Here is a 16,231-nt window from a genome sequence, read left to right on the forward strand (position 1 = left end):
CCTCGTTTAAAGGTACTTTAGATCTTATCACGTTCATTTAATCGTTCGTAGATTATTCGAGAGAACATTTGGTTTCAAGGTAACTCGAGAATATTCTAAAAGTTTATTATCTGAAAATATTTATATATAGAAACTGTTTAAAGATCCGATCAAAGTTGTTTCATTGCAGAGTCAAATTTGTTCGATGTGTTATTTAAACAATCATCGAAATCACAAAATCAAGATTGTTCGAAGAGAAGAGAACGAAACGCATTCCACCTTCTTCTTCCCCGATCATTTTTCATCCCCCATTCTTGCTTAAGCTCTTACCAGCCGTGTTCCAAGGGGATGATCTCGAACACTGGAGGAGAAGAAGCAAGGCGTAAAGTGACTCGTTAGCCGACTGAGAAAAACCGAAGAAGGAGGTACCCACCCTCGAATTCCGATCGAATACCCGCCCTGATTTTATCCGATCTTCCAGATCTTTCAAACCCTCACGTTACCACCACCTCTCTGTCTTCCTCGAATCTTCTCCGATCCAACGATATGTACACGATAAGGAAACTGAATAAAACTCGTGATACGAGTCGTAACGAACGTCTCTCCTGCGGTATATTTCCATTCTTCATTTAATTAATCCCCCGATGATATTCGAAAGAAGAGGAGAACGAAGAGGAGGAATACTCGATGAACCCTTTTTTTCAAACGAATTTTTTCGCGCTCGAAGAAACTTTTTTCTTTTTTTTTTCTTTTTTTTGCTACAGATTTGATAAGAATTGAATCGACGAGGATTACACTTTTTCCCTCGAATTTAATTTCATCGAATTCTCGACCGAACTTCACGACTCGCGTTTTACAATTGCAAGAAGAGAAACGAGTATCTGTACAAACCGGGGTTATTTCTCCGGGGACGGATTAACAAGGTGGCGGGTATTTCTCCAGAAATTTCTACTAAAATTCGCACCCACGCTTCTCCATCCCCCTTCTTCAACCCTCCTCCATTGAGTTTATTTCGAGGCGGGCCGATTGCGAGCATCGATTTTCTATTTATGGAATATAATTTAACCAACATTATTGTGGTATTACGACGACGTTAACGTCATCCGACCGCGCGAGCCACCCCTCTCCGGGGAGGGATTTAATATTTCTTAAGGGTGGTTACGACGATCGTTCGACTTGCTGGCTTAACGTTTAATCGGCTTGCACGCGATTCGTTTGCTAATTCACACAGGGTTTAATAATCTCTTCCGTGGACCGGAAGTGGTGATGCCAATTTATGGATCTTCACGGGGGGATATTTCGTTTTTACTTTGATCCGCCGGGCGGATTATTTGATTTGTTGTAATTTAAAATAAAAGAATATTGAATTATCAATCAATTAAATTTAATATTTTTTCCTTGATAATTCATTTTTATATATAAAATTAAAATTCTATAATTAACGATCAAAAATTTAATGTTCAATCAAATTATTTTAAATCAACTGATTTTCGTTTTTCATTGTTGTAATAATAATAATAATTATTTATATATAACGAGTTTTTTGTAAAATAATTTTTTAAAATTAATAAAACTTTTTAATCCTCGAAATTAAACGTGAAAAATTATTTTTAAATCTTAATTATAAAATGATTGATATCAACCAATTTTTTATTTGTTCAACTTTTATCCAATTTTCTTTTTTATAAATAATTCCTTTTAACAGGAAGGGAGTGAAAGAAAATTACGAACGAACGTCGCTTTCCAGCAAATTTTGAATTATGTTTCTTTATTCGGTTGAACAATGATATTGTGCCTTTTTTTTCTTTTTCTTTTTTCTTTCCACGAAGGCAACGTAAAAAACGTAATAGGTAATAAAATCTTGGCGAAGGGTGGTAAAAAGGGATGTGGAAAAGGATATGAAAGATAAAAGTAAAGATAATTGATTGGACGGGTGCTGAAGTTAATGGAGTCCTTTTTTTTTTAGTATGAACTTAAAGCGACGATCATCGAAACGTTTCTCTTCTCCTCGAACTCATTACAATATCTAAACTTAATTAACAACTGTTTACATATCCGGAAAAAATTTTAAAATTTAATCCGCAATTTTTTTTTTTTTTTTTTCAATTTTTAAACACAACCCTCGTCGTGCTTAACTCGTGCTTAATAATAATATTATTCATTAATTCTAACAAGGTAATATTGTACACTGAATTAATTATAGAAAGATCAATTTTGCATTCTTAATGAATTTTCTATTTTCATTACAGCTATAACATATTTTCTTTTCAACTATTGATCAGCGTAGTTACACAATGTTGTAATTTTAAAAATACTAATTATTATCGACGCCGCTATCATTTAACGCATTTGACGTCAAAAGGTTGCAATTAAATTTCCACGAAATTGGACTTTTATTTTTAACCGATAAATTCAATTTTAAATTTCCCTTTGACATTTTATATATATAAATTAATTATATATATATATATACATGTAATAATTAATATCGTATATAGAACGATTTTTTCTTTTCTTCCATCCATTTTTCCCTATGCAACTGTCCATTTCAATCCAGCCAGGGAACTCACGTGATCACGTTATTAAATATCGGTGCTTTGACGTTATTACCGTCGCGTCTACGTAATTGCATCGTTAATTTACTTGTGAACAATTTAAGGGATAATTAGTCGTTCGATTAGCGGCAAGCACGAGTTCCGTTTATCGAGAGAACCGCGGACGAAAATAAAAAGGAAATTTTGGACACGAACAACGACAGAAGAATAAGAAGGGAGGATAATATTGAAATTTTGTAAATAGGTATTTTTTAATATAGAAAGATAACGAATTATAACACTTATATATTTTGGTCGTTTTCTCAACCAAAAGGATATTTGTTCATTTGTTTGTAAAAGTTTGTAAAAAGATAATTCGTCTTCCCCTAATTTCACTTCCCTCTAAATCGTTTGTTCACTGCTCTTTTTGAAATTAATAATTTTCCAATAAATAATTACTCCTTCTTCTCCCTTGATATATTAAATTATCTCTGATCAACAAGCCGCGCGTAAATACTCGGTTGATCAGGTTAAAATTCTAGCGAGGAAATTAATAAAATAATAATAAAGAGGGTAGAGAAGGGAGGAGGGCGGTTCGAATTTCGAAATTTCAAAATTACCTCTAGCTTTCATTTAGATTCAGAAAGCTGGCGCTGTTGCTCAACAGCCCCGGGACGTTACTTACCAATTTCTGGTAATTTACTTCGTTATAACTTACGACGTCGAGCTTAGTCCCCGTGGTGCGGTTCGGTGGAAGGACAATGATGTCGTTAATGCTGTTTCCCAACGTTCCACGGGATGAATTCGGGACAAGGTGTCCATGAAAATCACCGACACAGAGACGAATTAACGCTCGAGAATTTTCTGGTTACATTTCCTGGTAATTGTCATTTTTATCAATTTTAGGTTAGGTTGTATTATATCGATCGATTGTGGTGTTTGAAATTGATATTTAATTTTAATTTTAATTTCGACAACTCGTCGAATTCGTATACTCAAAATTATATAAATTATTGATTATTTAATTCATATAAGTTGTAGGAAGAATTTAATATTTGTCTAGGGGATTTACGGGGATTTTTATTGCAACGAATATCCCACAAGTATACATATATTTATTGGAAAATAGTCAAAATAGTCAACTTTTTATACCGAAAAATATGATTAAATCTTAAAAGAAAAGAAACTAAAAGATATCATTTTAAATTCTTAAATACCACTATTACAATTTATCGTTCGACATTTATTTATCGACAAAAATTTCCAACCATTTATTTCACTCACCGAGTATCGATTCGAAAATTCGATTAATTTAACAAAGAGGGGATTATCGTGGAATTATATAAAATAGAAGATACAATCTTGGCAATAATCAGAGATCGTCGTCAGAATCCCGGAACCGCTCGTATTTCGCCACTGATTTCTGGAAGGTCTCGTAATCCCTCTTTTCATCCCGCTGGGTTAATAATTTCCTCCTCTCCAGCGTTAGGTATATCAGCAGAGGGCCATAGCCAACGTTCATTAACCCGATGACTCGCATAACCCATTGGAAACCGATCGTCTTCGCCATTTCTCCACCCGCTATGGGCCCTTAAACCAATCCTCCTTTCGTGTAAATTATTTCTTGTAAAAATAATTATTTATTCGACTTATTATATATATATATATATGAAATAAAGTTTTGCAAAATTTAAATACCAACAACTTGGAATAGAAATATTCGATGATCGTGTTTGAAAAATTCCACGAGATAATTATTTATTCGCGAAAAAGTTATCTATTTTGAGATTTTAAATTTTGCAAAATTTAAATACCAACAACTTGGAATAGAAATATTCGATGATCGTGTTTGAAAAATTCCACGCTTAGAATCTACAACGAGAGATAATTATTTATTCGCGAAAAAGTTATCTATTTTGAGATTTTAAATTTTGCAAAATTGAAATACCAACAACTTCGAGTAGAAATATTCGATGATCGTGTTTGAAAAATTCCACGCTTAGAATCTACAACGAGAGATAATTATTTATTCGCGAAAAAGTTATCTATTTTGAGATTTTAAATTTTGCAAAATTGAAATATCAACAACTTCGAGTCGAAATATTTTATTGATAATAACGATGAGTCTGATTTCGAAGATTCCTTTCAAAGAAAAAAAGAGTCGGACGATTTACCAAGAGAGTAGGCCAGGCTGACGGCCACTTGTTGAATCGAGTACACGGGCCCGTAATTGCCATTTTGGTCGACGAGGCTGGCCAACAACGGGACGAGTGCAGCGTCCGCCACGCCGATACCCAGACCCATCCCCAAATGCGGGACTATCAGTTGCGACATTGTTCGGCAGGATGGTATCAAAATGGCGCTAATCCCGACCAACAGCATGGCCAGAACGGCGATTTTACTTCGCCCATAGCGATAAGCTATCACTCCAAAGAAATTGGTCCCGACCAGGTAGCCTACGCTGTCCGGGATGAACACCGTGCCCAGCTGCCATTTCTGGAAAGAGGAGGCAATTTTTCTGTCTCTCGAACCGAAAAAAAAAAAAAAAAAAAAAAAAAAGAAATTATCGAGATCGATCGAAAGTAAATGGAAATTGGACGATTGCCTTGGGCTTTATGTGAGTTCGTAGCCAGATCGGCAGGCAGGGCTCCAGTATGGCCATTGGCGACGTTGAACACCATATCGCCCCAAAGATGATCAGTATGTACGGGTCTGATAACAGGTGCGTCCAAGAGATTTCTCGATCGGTCGACTAAAAATTACGATTATTGTTGTTTTCGAAAAAAGATTTTACCAAAATCTTTATCGATCTGGCATCTTACCTCGATTCTCGTTTCCACGTTCAACGCGAAAATCTGCAAACCTGGAAGAAGGGAGAAAGGAAACCTATTTAAAACCTATTTCGCACGAATAATTTATTAGCACGAATCGGTAGCTTGCTTTACATCTATCAGAATGTTTTCAAAGACTTGCAGGACTATTAGAGTAAGTATTTTCCTATTAGATATTGATTCAAACTTTTATAATATGCTATTTATTTTTAAACGTAGTATCATTACATTCCTTAAAACAAAGGTGCGCTCAAAGACGCTCAGAAGAGTGTTATTTATTAAAAAACTATATCACATTTATTTCTATATTTACGTTATCGTAACCGTTTTCGAGCACCATTTTTCTGCTCTCTTTGTGTCCTGATCTCGTCGAGCTAAGCGGCACAGGAAGGGGTTAAAAACGAATTCGAACGTATTACATAATACGAAACTTGTCTCTCATACCTGTGAAATCCTGGTAAAAATCGTAAAATTAAAGAAAGATTCGTACATATGGTGAGGACGATGAAGCAAGAGACGAGGAGGAAAGGGGCCATTTTCCCCTCGAGGTCGTAGAGAACGGAGCCAATCGGATATCCGACGAGGACGCCGAGCGCGATGCTTCCAAGAACGAAGCCCATGATCCTCGACCTCTTGTCCTCTTCCGGGTATTGGGAGGCGACCAGCGACATGCCGGAAACGCCGATACAAGCGGACGAGATGCCTTGGACGCTTCGTGCCAGGAACAGCAGCTCGTAAGTTTGGCCGAACGCGAACACTGCAAAGATAGATAGCCTCTCTTCGCAACGCAGAAGAGAAAGGTGAAGAAAATAAAGGGTGAGGAAGGAAAGGGGGATTTGGAAATTTTGGCTGTGTTCAGGGAAACGAGAGCTTACGCGTTGCCGCCAATAAGAGGCTGAGGTTTCCGAGAAGCAACGGCTTGGTGTAGCCCAGAGTGCCGGTAAAAGTGCCCACCGCCGGATTCAATATTAATTGGACGAGCGCCTTTGAGCTCAATAACAAACCCACCCGGCCATTCTCGTCGTCCTCACCCACGTTCCCCGTCGAATTCCCATCCAGCGTGCAAAGGTAATCGGGTATGATCGGCACTGAAAATATTTTTTCCCTCCCTCAAAATTTGTAAAATAACTCGATTTTCTCCGATCGAAAACGGATTTTTATATAATTTACCGACGACAGTGAGCAACACGTTGTCAAGGAAAAGGCTGAGATACACGACAGCGACGAGGGCAAGCCTCCCGTTCTCCACCGTCATCATCTTCCACTGCACCGTTACGACCTGCACTCCTCCAAGGACATAGTATCTCTCTCTCCCTCCCTCCTTTACATGGCGAGCGTGGATTTCGTTTATTTTCCCCTTTCGTTCGCGCAGAAAGGATATTCGATTCCCTCCCTCGATACAGGGTTGTATACGTGACTGGAAACCGTGCCAGTCCCGATCCCGCTTTTATAGCGATCCTCTGCTCCGCCATCCTTGCGCAGAAGCTGCTCTTTCTGAAAAACGCGAGCACTCGCGGCCTCTCTCCATCCACGACTTTCACGAGCCGATGCACTTTTCGATTTATTGCCGTTACGGGGCGGCTTATCGAGCCAGGCCAGGCTTTTTCATTATTTTTCACGCGCGCTCGGTGCTGGCCACATGATGCGGAATTAATAAATCGGAGAATCGCTCGATCGTGCGTTTCTCTCTAGAGATACATTTTGGACGAATTTCTTTCTTCTCTCTCTCTCTCTTTGGAGTTTTGAGGAGATTCTCGAGGAGATTTGAAAATTTGTATGAGATGTTTTCTTTCGTTGAAAGTTTCGTCGATTAAATTTGGGAATTTTGTGTGGAGAAGCGATTTTTTCAGATTTGGGTCCGGAAATTTTTTTTATCGCCATATAATTATTTTTAATTCACAGAATTTTAAAATTTCTCACCTCTACAATTTTTTTCGAGAATTAATTTTTGTCGATTGATTTTTGGGTTTAGAAATTTCAGATTTTGGAATTTGAAAATTTTCCGTTTTTGAAACTCTGTTGAAATTTCTCTTCCAAAAATTTTAGAAAAATTTCTCACTTCTATTCTAATTTTTTCGAGATTTAATTTTTGTCGATCGGTTAAATTTATCCCCTTTTCCAGGATTTAGAAATTTCAGATCTTGGAATTTGAAACTCTATTGAAATTTCTCTTCCAAAAATTTTAGAAAAATTTCTCACCTCTGCAATTTTTTCGAGATTTAATTTTTGTCGATCGATTAAATTTATCCTTTTTCCGGATTTAGAAATTTTAAATCTTGGAATTTGAAACTCTATTGAAATTTCTCTTCCAAAAATTTTAGAAAAATTTCTCACCTCTGCAATTTTTTCGAGATTTAATTTTTGTCGATCGATTAAATTTATCCTTTTTCCAGATTTAGAAATTCTAAATCTTGGAATTGGAAATTTTCCACGCTTGAGACTCCATTGAAATTTCGTCTAAATTTTAGACAAATTTCTCAGGATGAAAAGATAAAGGATTCGACGTAAAAGGAAAAAAAAAAAAAAAAAAGAAAAAAGAAAATTAATTCTCTCGGTTTCGAGCGGTTTCTCAATTTTCCATGAGTTGCGTTTCCATCGTCCGCGTTTCCGGTTACGGCATCGATATTCCTGCACCTGTGCCCCCGATTGCGGAATTACGATCGACCATAATGCAATTTCGGCGGGGAACACGCGAAATTGCTTCTCTCGCACGCGCTGGTCCTTTCCACGTGCAAAAGGGACCCTCTCTGGCTCACCTCGTTTTGTACTTTAATTACGCCGATAATGGCCGACAGACAGGATTTCCGTTTTATCGCGAAAGTCGATTGAACGGTTTGGAACGAGGTAACGATTTGTATCGTTGTCAAACTTTTCGAGAAAACGAGAGAAAACGAGAGAGAGAGAGAGAATATTAAAAAATAACTGAAAATTTCACATATTACGATATATATATATTTTTTCTTTTTAGAGAAAGAAGGCTGCAAAGAAATATTTTTCTTTCATCTTACACGTTTTTATACATTTTTGTAACGAATTACAAACGTATTGATAAATACACGCAATACTTTTCATTTATACGTTCATTCAATTCTTCGTATTTTTCATTTCTTTTCACTAGCTCACCCACGATTTCTTCTTCCTTTATATCGTAATCAATCTTATTAACACAACAGTTGAGAAGAAACTTGCACACTATATTCATTGACTAGATTTACTTGGATAAATTTAAAGATATATCGGTACAATTCCTAATAAATACAAACGTGCGTCTCAATCGAAATCTCGATCAGGATCGAAGACAAGGCACGCGGGCGAAATTTAAGATGCTCCTCGTCGAGGATTTCTTTCGAAATCGTGTCCACTCCACTCCATGATCGTCGTTCAGAATCGAGTGATCCTGCTCGTCTCCTCGTTCTCCTCCTCCTCGCGAATCGCCTCTACCTGGGTCAACCTGGGGCTGTTGGACCTGCTGGGATACGCCTCGTTGTTCGATCTACGACACGAGACGCTTCCCTCCACGTAAACGTCCGTCTCCACGCAATCCTTCTCGCCTTTGGTCCTCCGCTTCCGGTTGCTCTTCGGCCGCGCGTAAGTCGCGTTCCCGTCGATTCTTGACTGGAAATGTAATTCCCTTAACCAATTCGTGAAAGCAATAAAAGAAAGGAAGGAAGAAATTGTTGATAATTTGAAAAATGTTTCCTCCCCCTCCCCATTTATCGTATAATTTATTTTCAAGATTTTTCACGCATTGAACAATTAGCCAGATAATTATTTTTGTGATTGTATGAAAGCTAGGTGAAAAAAATTCACTAGGTGGAAAAATATTGTTAAAAAAAAATCTCACGTCCGCATCCTCGATGCAGACTTGAGGTATCGTGTAAGAGTTATTCACTTCTCGCATCTCCGAATGGTATCCGTAATTGTTGTATCCTGGAATTCTTCTGTTGGTCGTTGCCAGATACTTTTGGCTTGGACTCGAGCTCCCGTAATAGTTTGGATACGTGGGCGTCACGTGCAAATTGGCCGTGCTTCCCCCGCCGGAATGCACGTAGTCGTAAAACGGGCGATTCTGCTCGAACAAAGTTTTCCTTTCATCGCTCGTTCGTAGAAAATTTTTCGTCGAGAAACGGGTATTCTTTTTTCTATTTTTTAATCAGGAATTGAAATCGTGTGATTCGAATATTAACTCTTTGCACTCGTACGTTTATATTACATTTTACATTCTAGAGACTTTCGTTACCTTGATCGATAATCTTCTTGAATACGAGTGCAAAGGGTTTAAAAAAGATTGTTCGCCATCGAACAAATCGATAATTACGAATAAATAAACTCGTACGTTTATATTACATTTTACATTCTAGGGACTTTCGTTACCTTGATCGATAATCTTCTTGAATACGAGTGCAAAGGGTTTAAAAAAGATTGTTCGCCATCGAACAAATCGATAATTACGAATAAATAAACTCGTACGTTTATATTACATTTTACATACTAGGGACTTTTGTTACCTTGATCGATAATCTTCTTGAATATAAATACGAGTGCAAAAATCGCAAAAAAGATTGTTCACTATCGAACAAATCGATAATTACGAATAAATAAACTCGTACGTTTATATTACATTTTACATTCTAGGGATTTTTGTTATCTTGATCGATAATCTTCTTGAATATAAATACGAGTGCAAAAATCGCAAAAAAGATTGTTCACTATCGAACAAATCGATAATTACGAATAAATAAACTCGTACGTTTATATTACATTTTACATTCTAGGGACTTTCGTTACCTTGATCCATGGTCTTCTTGAATACGAGTGCAAAGAGTTTAAAAAAGATTGTTCACTATCGAACAAATCGATAATTACGAATAAATAAACTCGTACGTTTATATTACATTTTACATTCTAGGGACTTTCGTTACCTTGATCGATAATCTTCTTGAATATAAATACGAGTGCAAAAGGTTTAAAAATCGTAAAAAAGATTGTTGACCATCGTCGAACAAATCGAGAATAAGTAAAGAGGTAACAAAAATTTTTATATCATAGTGGATGAGAAAAGAGATACGAGAAATAGTAAATCGTTCCGACCTGCCTGGTGTCGATCCTGGAGTCGGTCGCGAGATCGGTCGATCCGAATCTCTGGCCGAACTTCTTCCCCCTGGCAAGATGGGTGACCATGTAATACGTCCTCGGTATCAGTATCCCAATGATGATGAGATAAGCCGTGGAGATGATGCCGAGGGACACCACGGTGTCGCGGTATTCCGGCTCCACGAGGATGAAGCAGGTGAGCCAGACGGCCCAGGCGATCAACAGGCCGATAGACGTGCCGAAGAAGCACTTCCCCTCCCGATAATTGCGCGGCAGTTGGAAGATGAAGAAGCACACGACGAACAGCGTGACCAGCAGGAATATATCGTATCCTACGCGACGAATTCTCTTTATTTTACGTTTTCTTCTTTTGGGGAGAAATTTTTATTACCCAGAAGAGCGATGAAAATGAGGCTTCTCATGACCACGGCCGAGTCGTGTGTGCTGAGGGCGAAGAACATGACGGATATGGCGACTTGGACGAAGAACATGAAGAACACCATCAATCCTTGGAGGTGGCCGTTGATGTGGGCGGTGAAGACGCCGCCCTTGGAGAAGACGAGGAAGAAGGCCCTGGTCAACATGAGGGAGAAGTCGAGCCCGAAGGCGAGGGTCGTCGCGAGTATCTTCCTCGAGTTCAACCGTTCAGCTCCTAAATAGTCGTCGTTGACGCAGAACGGGAGCACCGTTTGCAGTGTGAACACGTTGGCGAGTATCAGGGCGATGGTCAACACCGGATTCCCGTCGAGGACGTCCTCGACCATGAAACGGTATATGATGAAGACGGCGATCGCGCCGCAGGCGAACGTCCCGCACACGGCCACCGTCAGGAAGATCGGTATCCAATTGCCAGCCTTAAGCAGACCCCTGTCGAGCGTGTCTGGAACAGAGAGGAGCCGCCATTTTGAAAAGGATGATGCGTCGGTTGGGATTCTCTCGAGAGTTTCTTTGATTGAGCGTTTATTATGACGTATTTATTTTTTGATTGGAATTTTTTGGCTGGAGAGAAGAGTTCTGAAATTGTTCGTGGGAATTTTTTCAAGATTACATCCCAGTGATTGGGGAATATCTTTTCATACATTTCTTTTTTTTTTGCTTTAAAAGTTAAAAGTTTCTTTCTTTGATCATTATTGTCGAAGCTCTCCCCAAAAATTTCATTCCTTCTCAATTGAATTGATGAGAAAAAGGAAAAAGAAATATCACAATCGTTCTCTTTCCAATTATCGAAACGAAACGAACTTACCTTTGCTCGCGCCACGAGGGCCGAATCTTCTCTTGAAATTGGCGCACCCGTCGCAGTTGCTCGCGTACTTCCTCAAACACAGCCTGGCCATCTTGGGCATCCTCGACTCGGGCCACACTCTGAACTTCACTTTCTCCGGCTCTACGTTGTACGCGGCCACGTCGACCACGTCGTCTCGTTGGCTCTTCATCGCCACCGCGTACCTGATCGACTTCGCCTGTACGCGGAGGGCCGCGTACACGTCCGCGTTTCTCACCTCCTGCCTCGAGGCAGGGTTGAAACGTTGCATCGCGCACAACGCTCCGTCAACTCCGGCGACTCGCGGACAATTCCGTTTACGGATGTCTTGCAGCAATTGGGCAAGCTCGAGCACGGCCTTGCCCACGCCGAGCAAATGAGGGGAATGTGTCACAGGATCCCCAACCGCCTCGAGGAACGGGTGCGGTGACGAGGCGTCTTGGAGCAGGTCCGGGTCCAGCGGCGACCTCGTCCTCACCACGTACGAGCCCGAAGGAACCAGGTCTGGGAGAATATTTTTTTGAAAATTTATAAGAATTTATATATGTTATTATATTTCTGAGATTAAATTTCTCGTCTGAGAGAATATTTTTTTGAAAATTTATAACAATTTTTAACAATATGTAATTATATTTCTGAGATTGATTTTATTGATTATATTGATTGAATTAATATATTTCTCGTCTGGGAGAATATTTTTTTGAAAATTTATATATATAATTATAATTCTGAGATTGAATCTCCCGTCTGGGAGAATATTTTTTTATAATTTAAAATTTATAATTATAATTTATATATATTTTTAAAATTTATAACAATTATATATATAATTATATTTCTGAGATTGAATTTCTTATCTGGGTTTTTTTGAAAATTTATAAGAATTTACACGTATAATTATACTTCTGAGATTGAATTTCTGGTCTGGGAGAATATTTTTTTGAAAATTTATTATAATTATATTTCTGAGACTGATTTATTGATTATATCGATATATTGATTGAATCGAATTTCTTATCTGGGAGAATATTTTTGAAAATTTATAAGAATTTACACGTATAATTATACTTTTGAGATTGAATTTCTGGTCTGGGAGAATATTTTTGAAAATTTATAAGAATTTACACGTATAATTATACTTTTGAGATTGAATTTCTCGTTTGAAGAAGAAAAGAAGAGAGGAAAATCACCGTCGACGTTCGATCCGTCGAGGGGCAACGCTATCCAAGTTTTCCTCGATTCTTGCAGCTTCTCCCCCCTCTCTATCCACTGTCGAATATCGCTCCTCCGCCCGATCGCGGCGATCACCGGTTCCGCCTCGCCCCCCTCCACCGCCAAACTGTCCGTCCCGTAGCTCTTCACGCAGATCCCCGCCTCCCTGGCTGCGTCGAGGAACACGTTCAACGGGGAATCGTGGCTGGCTAGAACGAGATCGACCGTCTCGAACCTGGTGCTCAGATAATGGACCAGCAGATTGATCAACGGCCTGGTCAAGTTTTGCTCGTCGTACGTTGCGACCGGCAACACGCTGTAATTGCGCAGCGGTTCCAATATCGTCGCGTACTCGGCCGGTAACAATACACCCATCTCGTAGCGATCCGTGCGGCAATCGGCGTCCACGCTCGCTTGCAACGCTTGTTTGTACACTGTCGTCTCGTCGAAACAAGTGTCGAAGATTTTCAAACCTTTCCAACGATCGAATTACCTTTTTCAACTATTTCAATCACAATATCGGATATACACGAAGATGCTCACCCAACGAGAATCCAGGGATGAACTCGTACTCGTTCAACAGATGCACCACGTAGGAGGCGGTAGCGACTTCCTGCAACCCTTTGCCGCTCGTGATGTTGCAATAGGGGCCGTGATTGATATTCAGGAACACTGAATACGCATAATATATAACGAAGAATCGGACGATTCGTTGATAAAATGAAAATTTTTCTAACTCTCTTTACCGGATAGAACAGCGTCGCCGGGGATCTCGAGCAGACTTCTGTTCCTCGAGCACATGCTCTGATCGTCGAGATCGTCTTTTGTCCCTAGAACGGTGCGCAGCGCGGTGAGAAAAATCACTAGAAACTTGGACGACGCCATGCCTGCTATAAAGAACGAGGGGCAGCCGAATTTCTCGAACGCCCTTGTGTTTAATCGATAACAACCGTGCCCCTTCAAAACTGTGCCCTTCGATCAACCTGTGCTCTTCCCATTTCCTCTTCCACCCCCTCTTTCTTACTCATGATTTCGCTTCGACCCCTTGGAAGGAGTCTTGCAAGATTCTGGCCGTTACGTCGTGGAACCGATTGTCACCAGCATTTTTCCAACTGCATCCCAATTTATTCGGATCGATATTTTTCCATCTTCGCCGATATTCTCTTATCCTCTGATCTAGGGACGAGCGAATGGTAGATGGAGTCGATGATCATGTTTCTCGAGCTGAAACGTAATCTTTTGTAAATGTTTATACAAAATTTAATTAAAGAGGTTTTTTTTTCCCCCTTCCTTTTGGGAATTGGTTCAATTAAATATAAATTTTGCCTCGAACTTTTATTGACCCCTGAACGGTGAATGAATTTATCGGTTGGATAATAATACTGTTGGTATCGGTCAGGTTTCTTCCGTTGTAGAATTTCGTCGTAAGTGTTCTTCCCTTGTCTTTGAACTTTGATAATCTCTTTTTCTTAATTGTAATCCGATTTAGCGGGAGGAGGTGTTTGGATTCGATCAAAATCCTTATTTTTTCGAACGAGTGTTTGGATTGATCGATCGACGCTCGAAGAGGCGTGTTTTGTTTTATTTATTTATTTCTTTTTTTTTGTTTTCGATCCGCGAGATTCGATTTCAGAGAGGTTTGTTTATCTCCGGAGGCGGGATGACACAACTTTGATCGAGTTCTCTGTCAAAACTTTCGTTTTCCTCCCCTTTTGGGAAACACGCTGGTCATTCGATCAAATAAATTTATTTTCATCTTTCTCGTTGAAATTTAAGTGAAAATCATCGATATCGATCAACTTTTCCAATTCTTTCTTTTATTTTCCAACAACTTGGCATAGAAAAATTGAAAGTTTCGATCCCACGAATCGAGGGATTTTTGCCTCTAATTACAGCCTCCCTCTTTTCTCCCTTATTTTTTTCATTTTTGTTTGAAGATTTATCGATCTCTGGAAAAAGAACGACGTGTCACAACACACGTACCCATCTAATATTTAACGTAAGACTTATCCAATAATTTTTCTCATCCTGTAGAAACGTTCTGCCCGAAAAAAATTTACTTCAAAAACTAATATTTCCTCGACGATCGATAAATTCGATTCGTATTGGATCAATACGAAAATAGGTGCTCCTCGCTGAATCAGAATGACTCACTATTGATTATGACTTTCTCGTTAAAAATTTACTCCACCTGCTTGCATACCCTCGTACGATTCATAAGAACACTGCTATTATTAGCAGAAACTAAAAACATATTTTGCTCACTTACTTAGCTTATAATTACAATTAATCTAAAGCATAACTCACCCGAAAATAAATTTGCCGCTAACAAAATCCCCCTCCGTTTACCTTTAAATCTCCAGCCAGGGTGTCAATCCTTAACCGCCAAAAATCACCAAACCTCTCAACAGGCCAAACGAATCATTCGTTTGCCAAAATTCGCGAAAATCAACGTCCCTCACCAATCACCATTTCGAATCCTCCTCTCCTCCTCGTGTTATCGCTCCCTCCTCCATCCGAGGAGGCAAAGTTGGCGGGTGAAGTCCGACTGAGCCGTTTTGTTTTCGGCAATGTATAACGTGGCAAAGTAAGTAACAGTGTGGTATATAAAGTGACCGGTGCGCTTTGGGGAGCAGCTGGCGCGCACTGCACACCGGCAGTGACCACCGAGGAAGCCATACCGCGGGCCCTCCCCCTTCTAAACGTATTACACGTTCAGTCACGTTGAGGTCTGCAGCCATTTAAGCGGCGCACGTATGGCCTAATTGACAGCCGAGGCCTCCACACTGTGTTTCTTGACAGAGACGCGTATGGCCCTCTTTTTCCTCCTCTGCCCCTCCTCCCCGATGATCGAAAGCGACAGCGGCCGGACGAAAGGGTAACCCAGTTCCGTGTCGACGTCCTGGGCCCTCCAGTTAATCTGTTGATTAAACTCGAGATTTGAACTCGATCGGGCTTGTCGATCTTTTCGAATTTGAAAATTCCTCTCGAATTTGAGAATTTTGTCCCGTTTAAATTTTAAATGAAAATTAATCGCTATCTGTTATCGGCGAATTCTCTGAAAGCTCAACAAGTCAGTTTTCTAAGTTAATGAACAATATATTTTAGTAGAGTTGGCGATGGTTTTTGAGAAGGTATGTATTTTTTTTTTTTTTTTTTTTTTTTGGAGCAAAGGAATAGGAAGAGCAGTGTATCTAATTTAAATTTCTAAGCAAACGAGCGGCTCGATCGACAATCAAGATCCCTGTTTCGCGAAAACTGAAACGACGTTGTTAATTATCAAATTACGAGCAATCGAAGGTGACAAGGTTCCTGGTTTA

The 16,231-nt window shown here is 39.4% G+C and overlaps 2 protein-coding genes across 10 annotated transcripts; both read right to left on the reverse strand.

Annotated features, from left to right (window-relative positions):
• Positions 1–3,740: 3,740 nt before the first annotated feature.
• Positions 3,741–6,758, reverse strand: LOC100870511 (synaptic vesicular amine transporter). 2 transcript variants are annotated; one of them, XM_031918050.2, is made up of 7 exons: positions 6,515–6,758; positions 6,220–6,432; positions 5,835–6,101; positions 5,336–5,376; positions 5,119–5,265; positions 4,688–5,009; positions 3,741–4,103 (listed from the first exon to the last, which is right to left on the reverse strand). In XM_031918050.2, the coding sequence occupies exons 1-7, from the start codon at positions 6,600–6,602 to the stop codon at positions 3,886–3,888; spliced, it is 1,296 nt and encodes a 431-aa protein (XP_031773910.2). In that variant the 5' UTR covers positions 6,603–6,758; the 3' UTR covers positions 3,741–3,885. The 2 variants fall into 2 exon arrangements, with proteins under 2 accessions (XP_031773910.2, XP_086758597.1); XM_086902471.1 differs by having other exon boundaries at positions 3,987–4,118.
• Positions 6,759–8,273: 1,515 nt separating this feature from the next.
• Positions 8,274–16,056, reverse strand: boss (G protein coupled receptor bride of sevenless). 8 transcript variants are annotated; one of them, XM_086902694.1, is made up of 10 exons: positions 15,219–16,046; positions 13,936–15,155; positions 13,658–13,741; positions 13,455–13,583; positions 12,890–13,384; positions 11,682–12,203; positions 10,830–11,318; positions 10,436–10,770; positions 9,189–9,413; positions 8,274–8,959 (listed from the first exon to the last, which is right to left on the reverse strand). In XM_086902694.1, the coding sequence occupies exons 2-10, from the start codon at positions 13,937–13,939 to the stop codon at positions 8,726–8,728; spliced, it is 2,517 nt and encodes an 838-aa protein (XP_086758820.1). In that variant the 5' UTR covers positions 13,940–15,155; positions 15,219–16,046; the 3' UTR covers positions 8,274–8,725. The 8 variants fall into 8 exon arrangements, with proteins under 8 accessions (XP_086758820.1, XP_086758816.1, XP_086758817.1 ...); XM_086902690.1 differs by having other exon boundaries at positions 13,658–14,860; positions 14,972–15,155; positions 15,219–16,045; XM_086902691.1 differs by having other exon boundaries at positions 13,658–14,135; positions 14,245–15,155; positions 15,219–16,045.
• Between the last annotated feature and the right edge of the window lie 175 nt (positions 16,057–16,231).

Source organism: Apis florea, unplaced genomic scaffold (genome assembly GCF_048593485.1).
Source record: "Apis florea isolate Af1SG1 unplaced genomic scaffold, ASM4859348v1 contig_2272_pilon, whole genome shotgun sequence".
In the NCBI taxonomy this organism is placed as follows: Eukaryota; Metazoa; Arthropoda; class Insecta; order Hymenoptera; family Apidae; genus Apis; species Apis florea.

What these genes read in the sequence shown, in the direction of transcription:
- LOC100870511 (XM_031918050.2), bottom strand. Translation starts at nt 6,602, where the DNA reads ATGATGACGGTGGAGAACGGGAGGCTTGCCCTCGTCGCTGTCGTGTAT. An exon ending in CTTCATCGTCCTCACCATAT is followed by an intron (nt 5,377 to 5,834) that starts GTACGAATCTTT and finishes CCCTTCTTCCAG; the next exon opens with GTTTGCAGATTTTCGCGTTG. An exon ending in GAACTCACATAAAGCCCAAG is followed by an intron (nt 5,010 to 5,118) that starts GCAATCGTCCAA and finishes TCCTCTTTCCAG; the next exon opens with AAATGGCAGCTGGGCACGGT.
- boss (XM_086902692.1), bottom strand. Translation starts at nt 13,796, where the DNA reads ATGGCGTCGTCCAAGTTTCTAGTGATTTTTCTCACCGCGCTGCGCACC. An exon ending in CGGCGACGCTGTTCTATCCG is followed by an intron (nt 13,584 to 13,657) that starts GTAAAGAGAGTT and finishes ATGCGTATTCAG; the next exon opens with TGTTCCTGAATATCAATCAC. An exon ending in CATCCCTGGATTCTCGTTGG is followed by an intron (nt 13,385 to 13,454) that starts GTGAGCATCTTC and finishes ATCGTTGGAAAG; the next exon opens with GTTTGAAAATCTTCGACACT.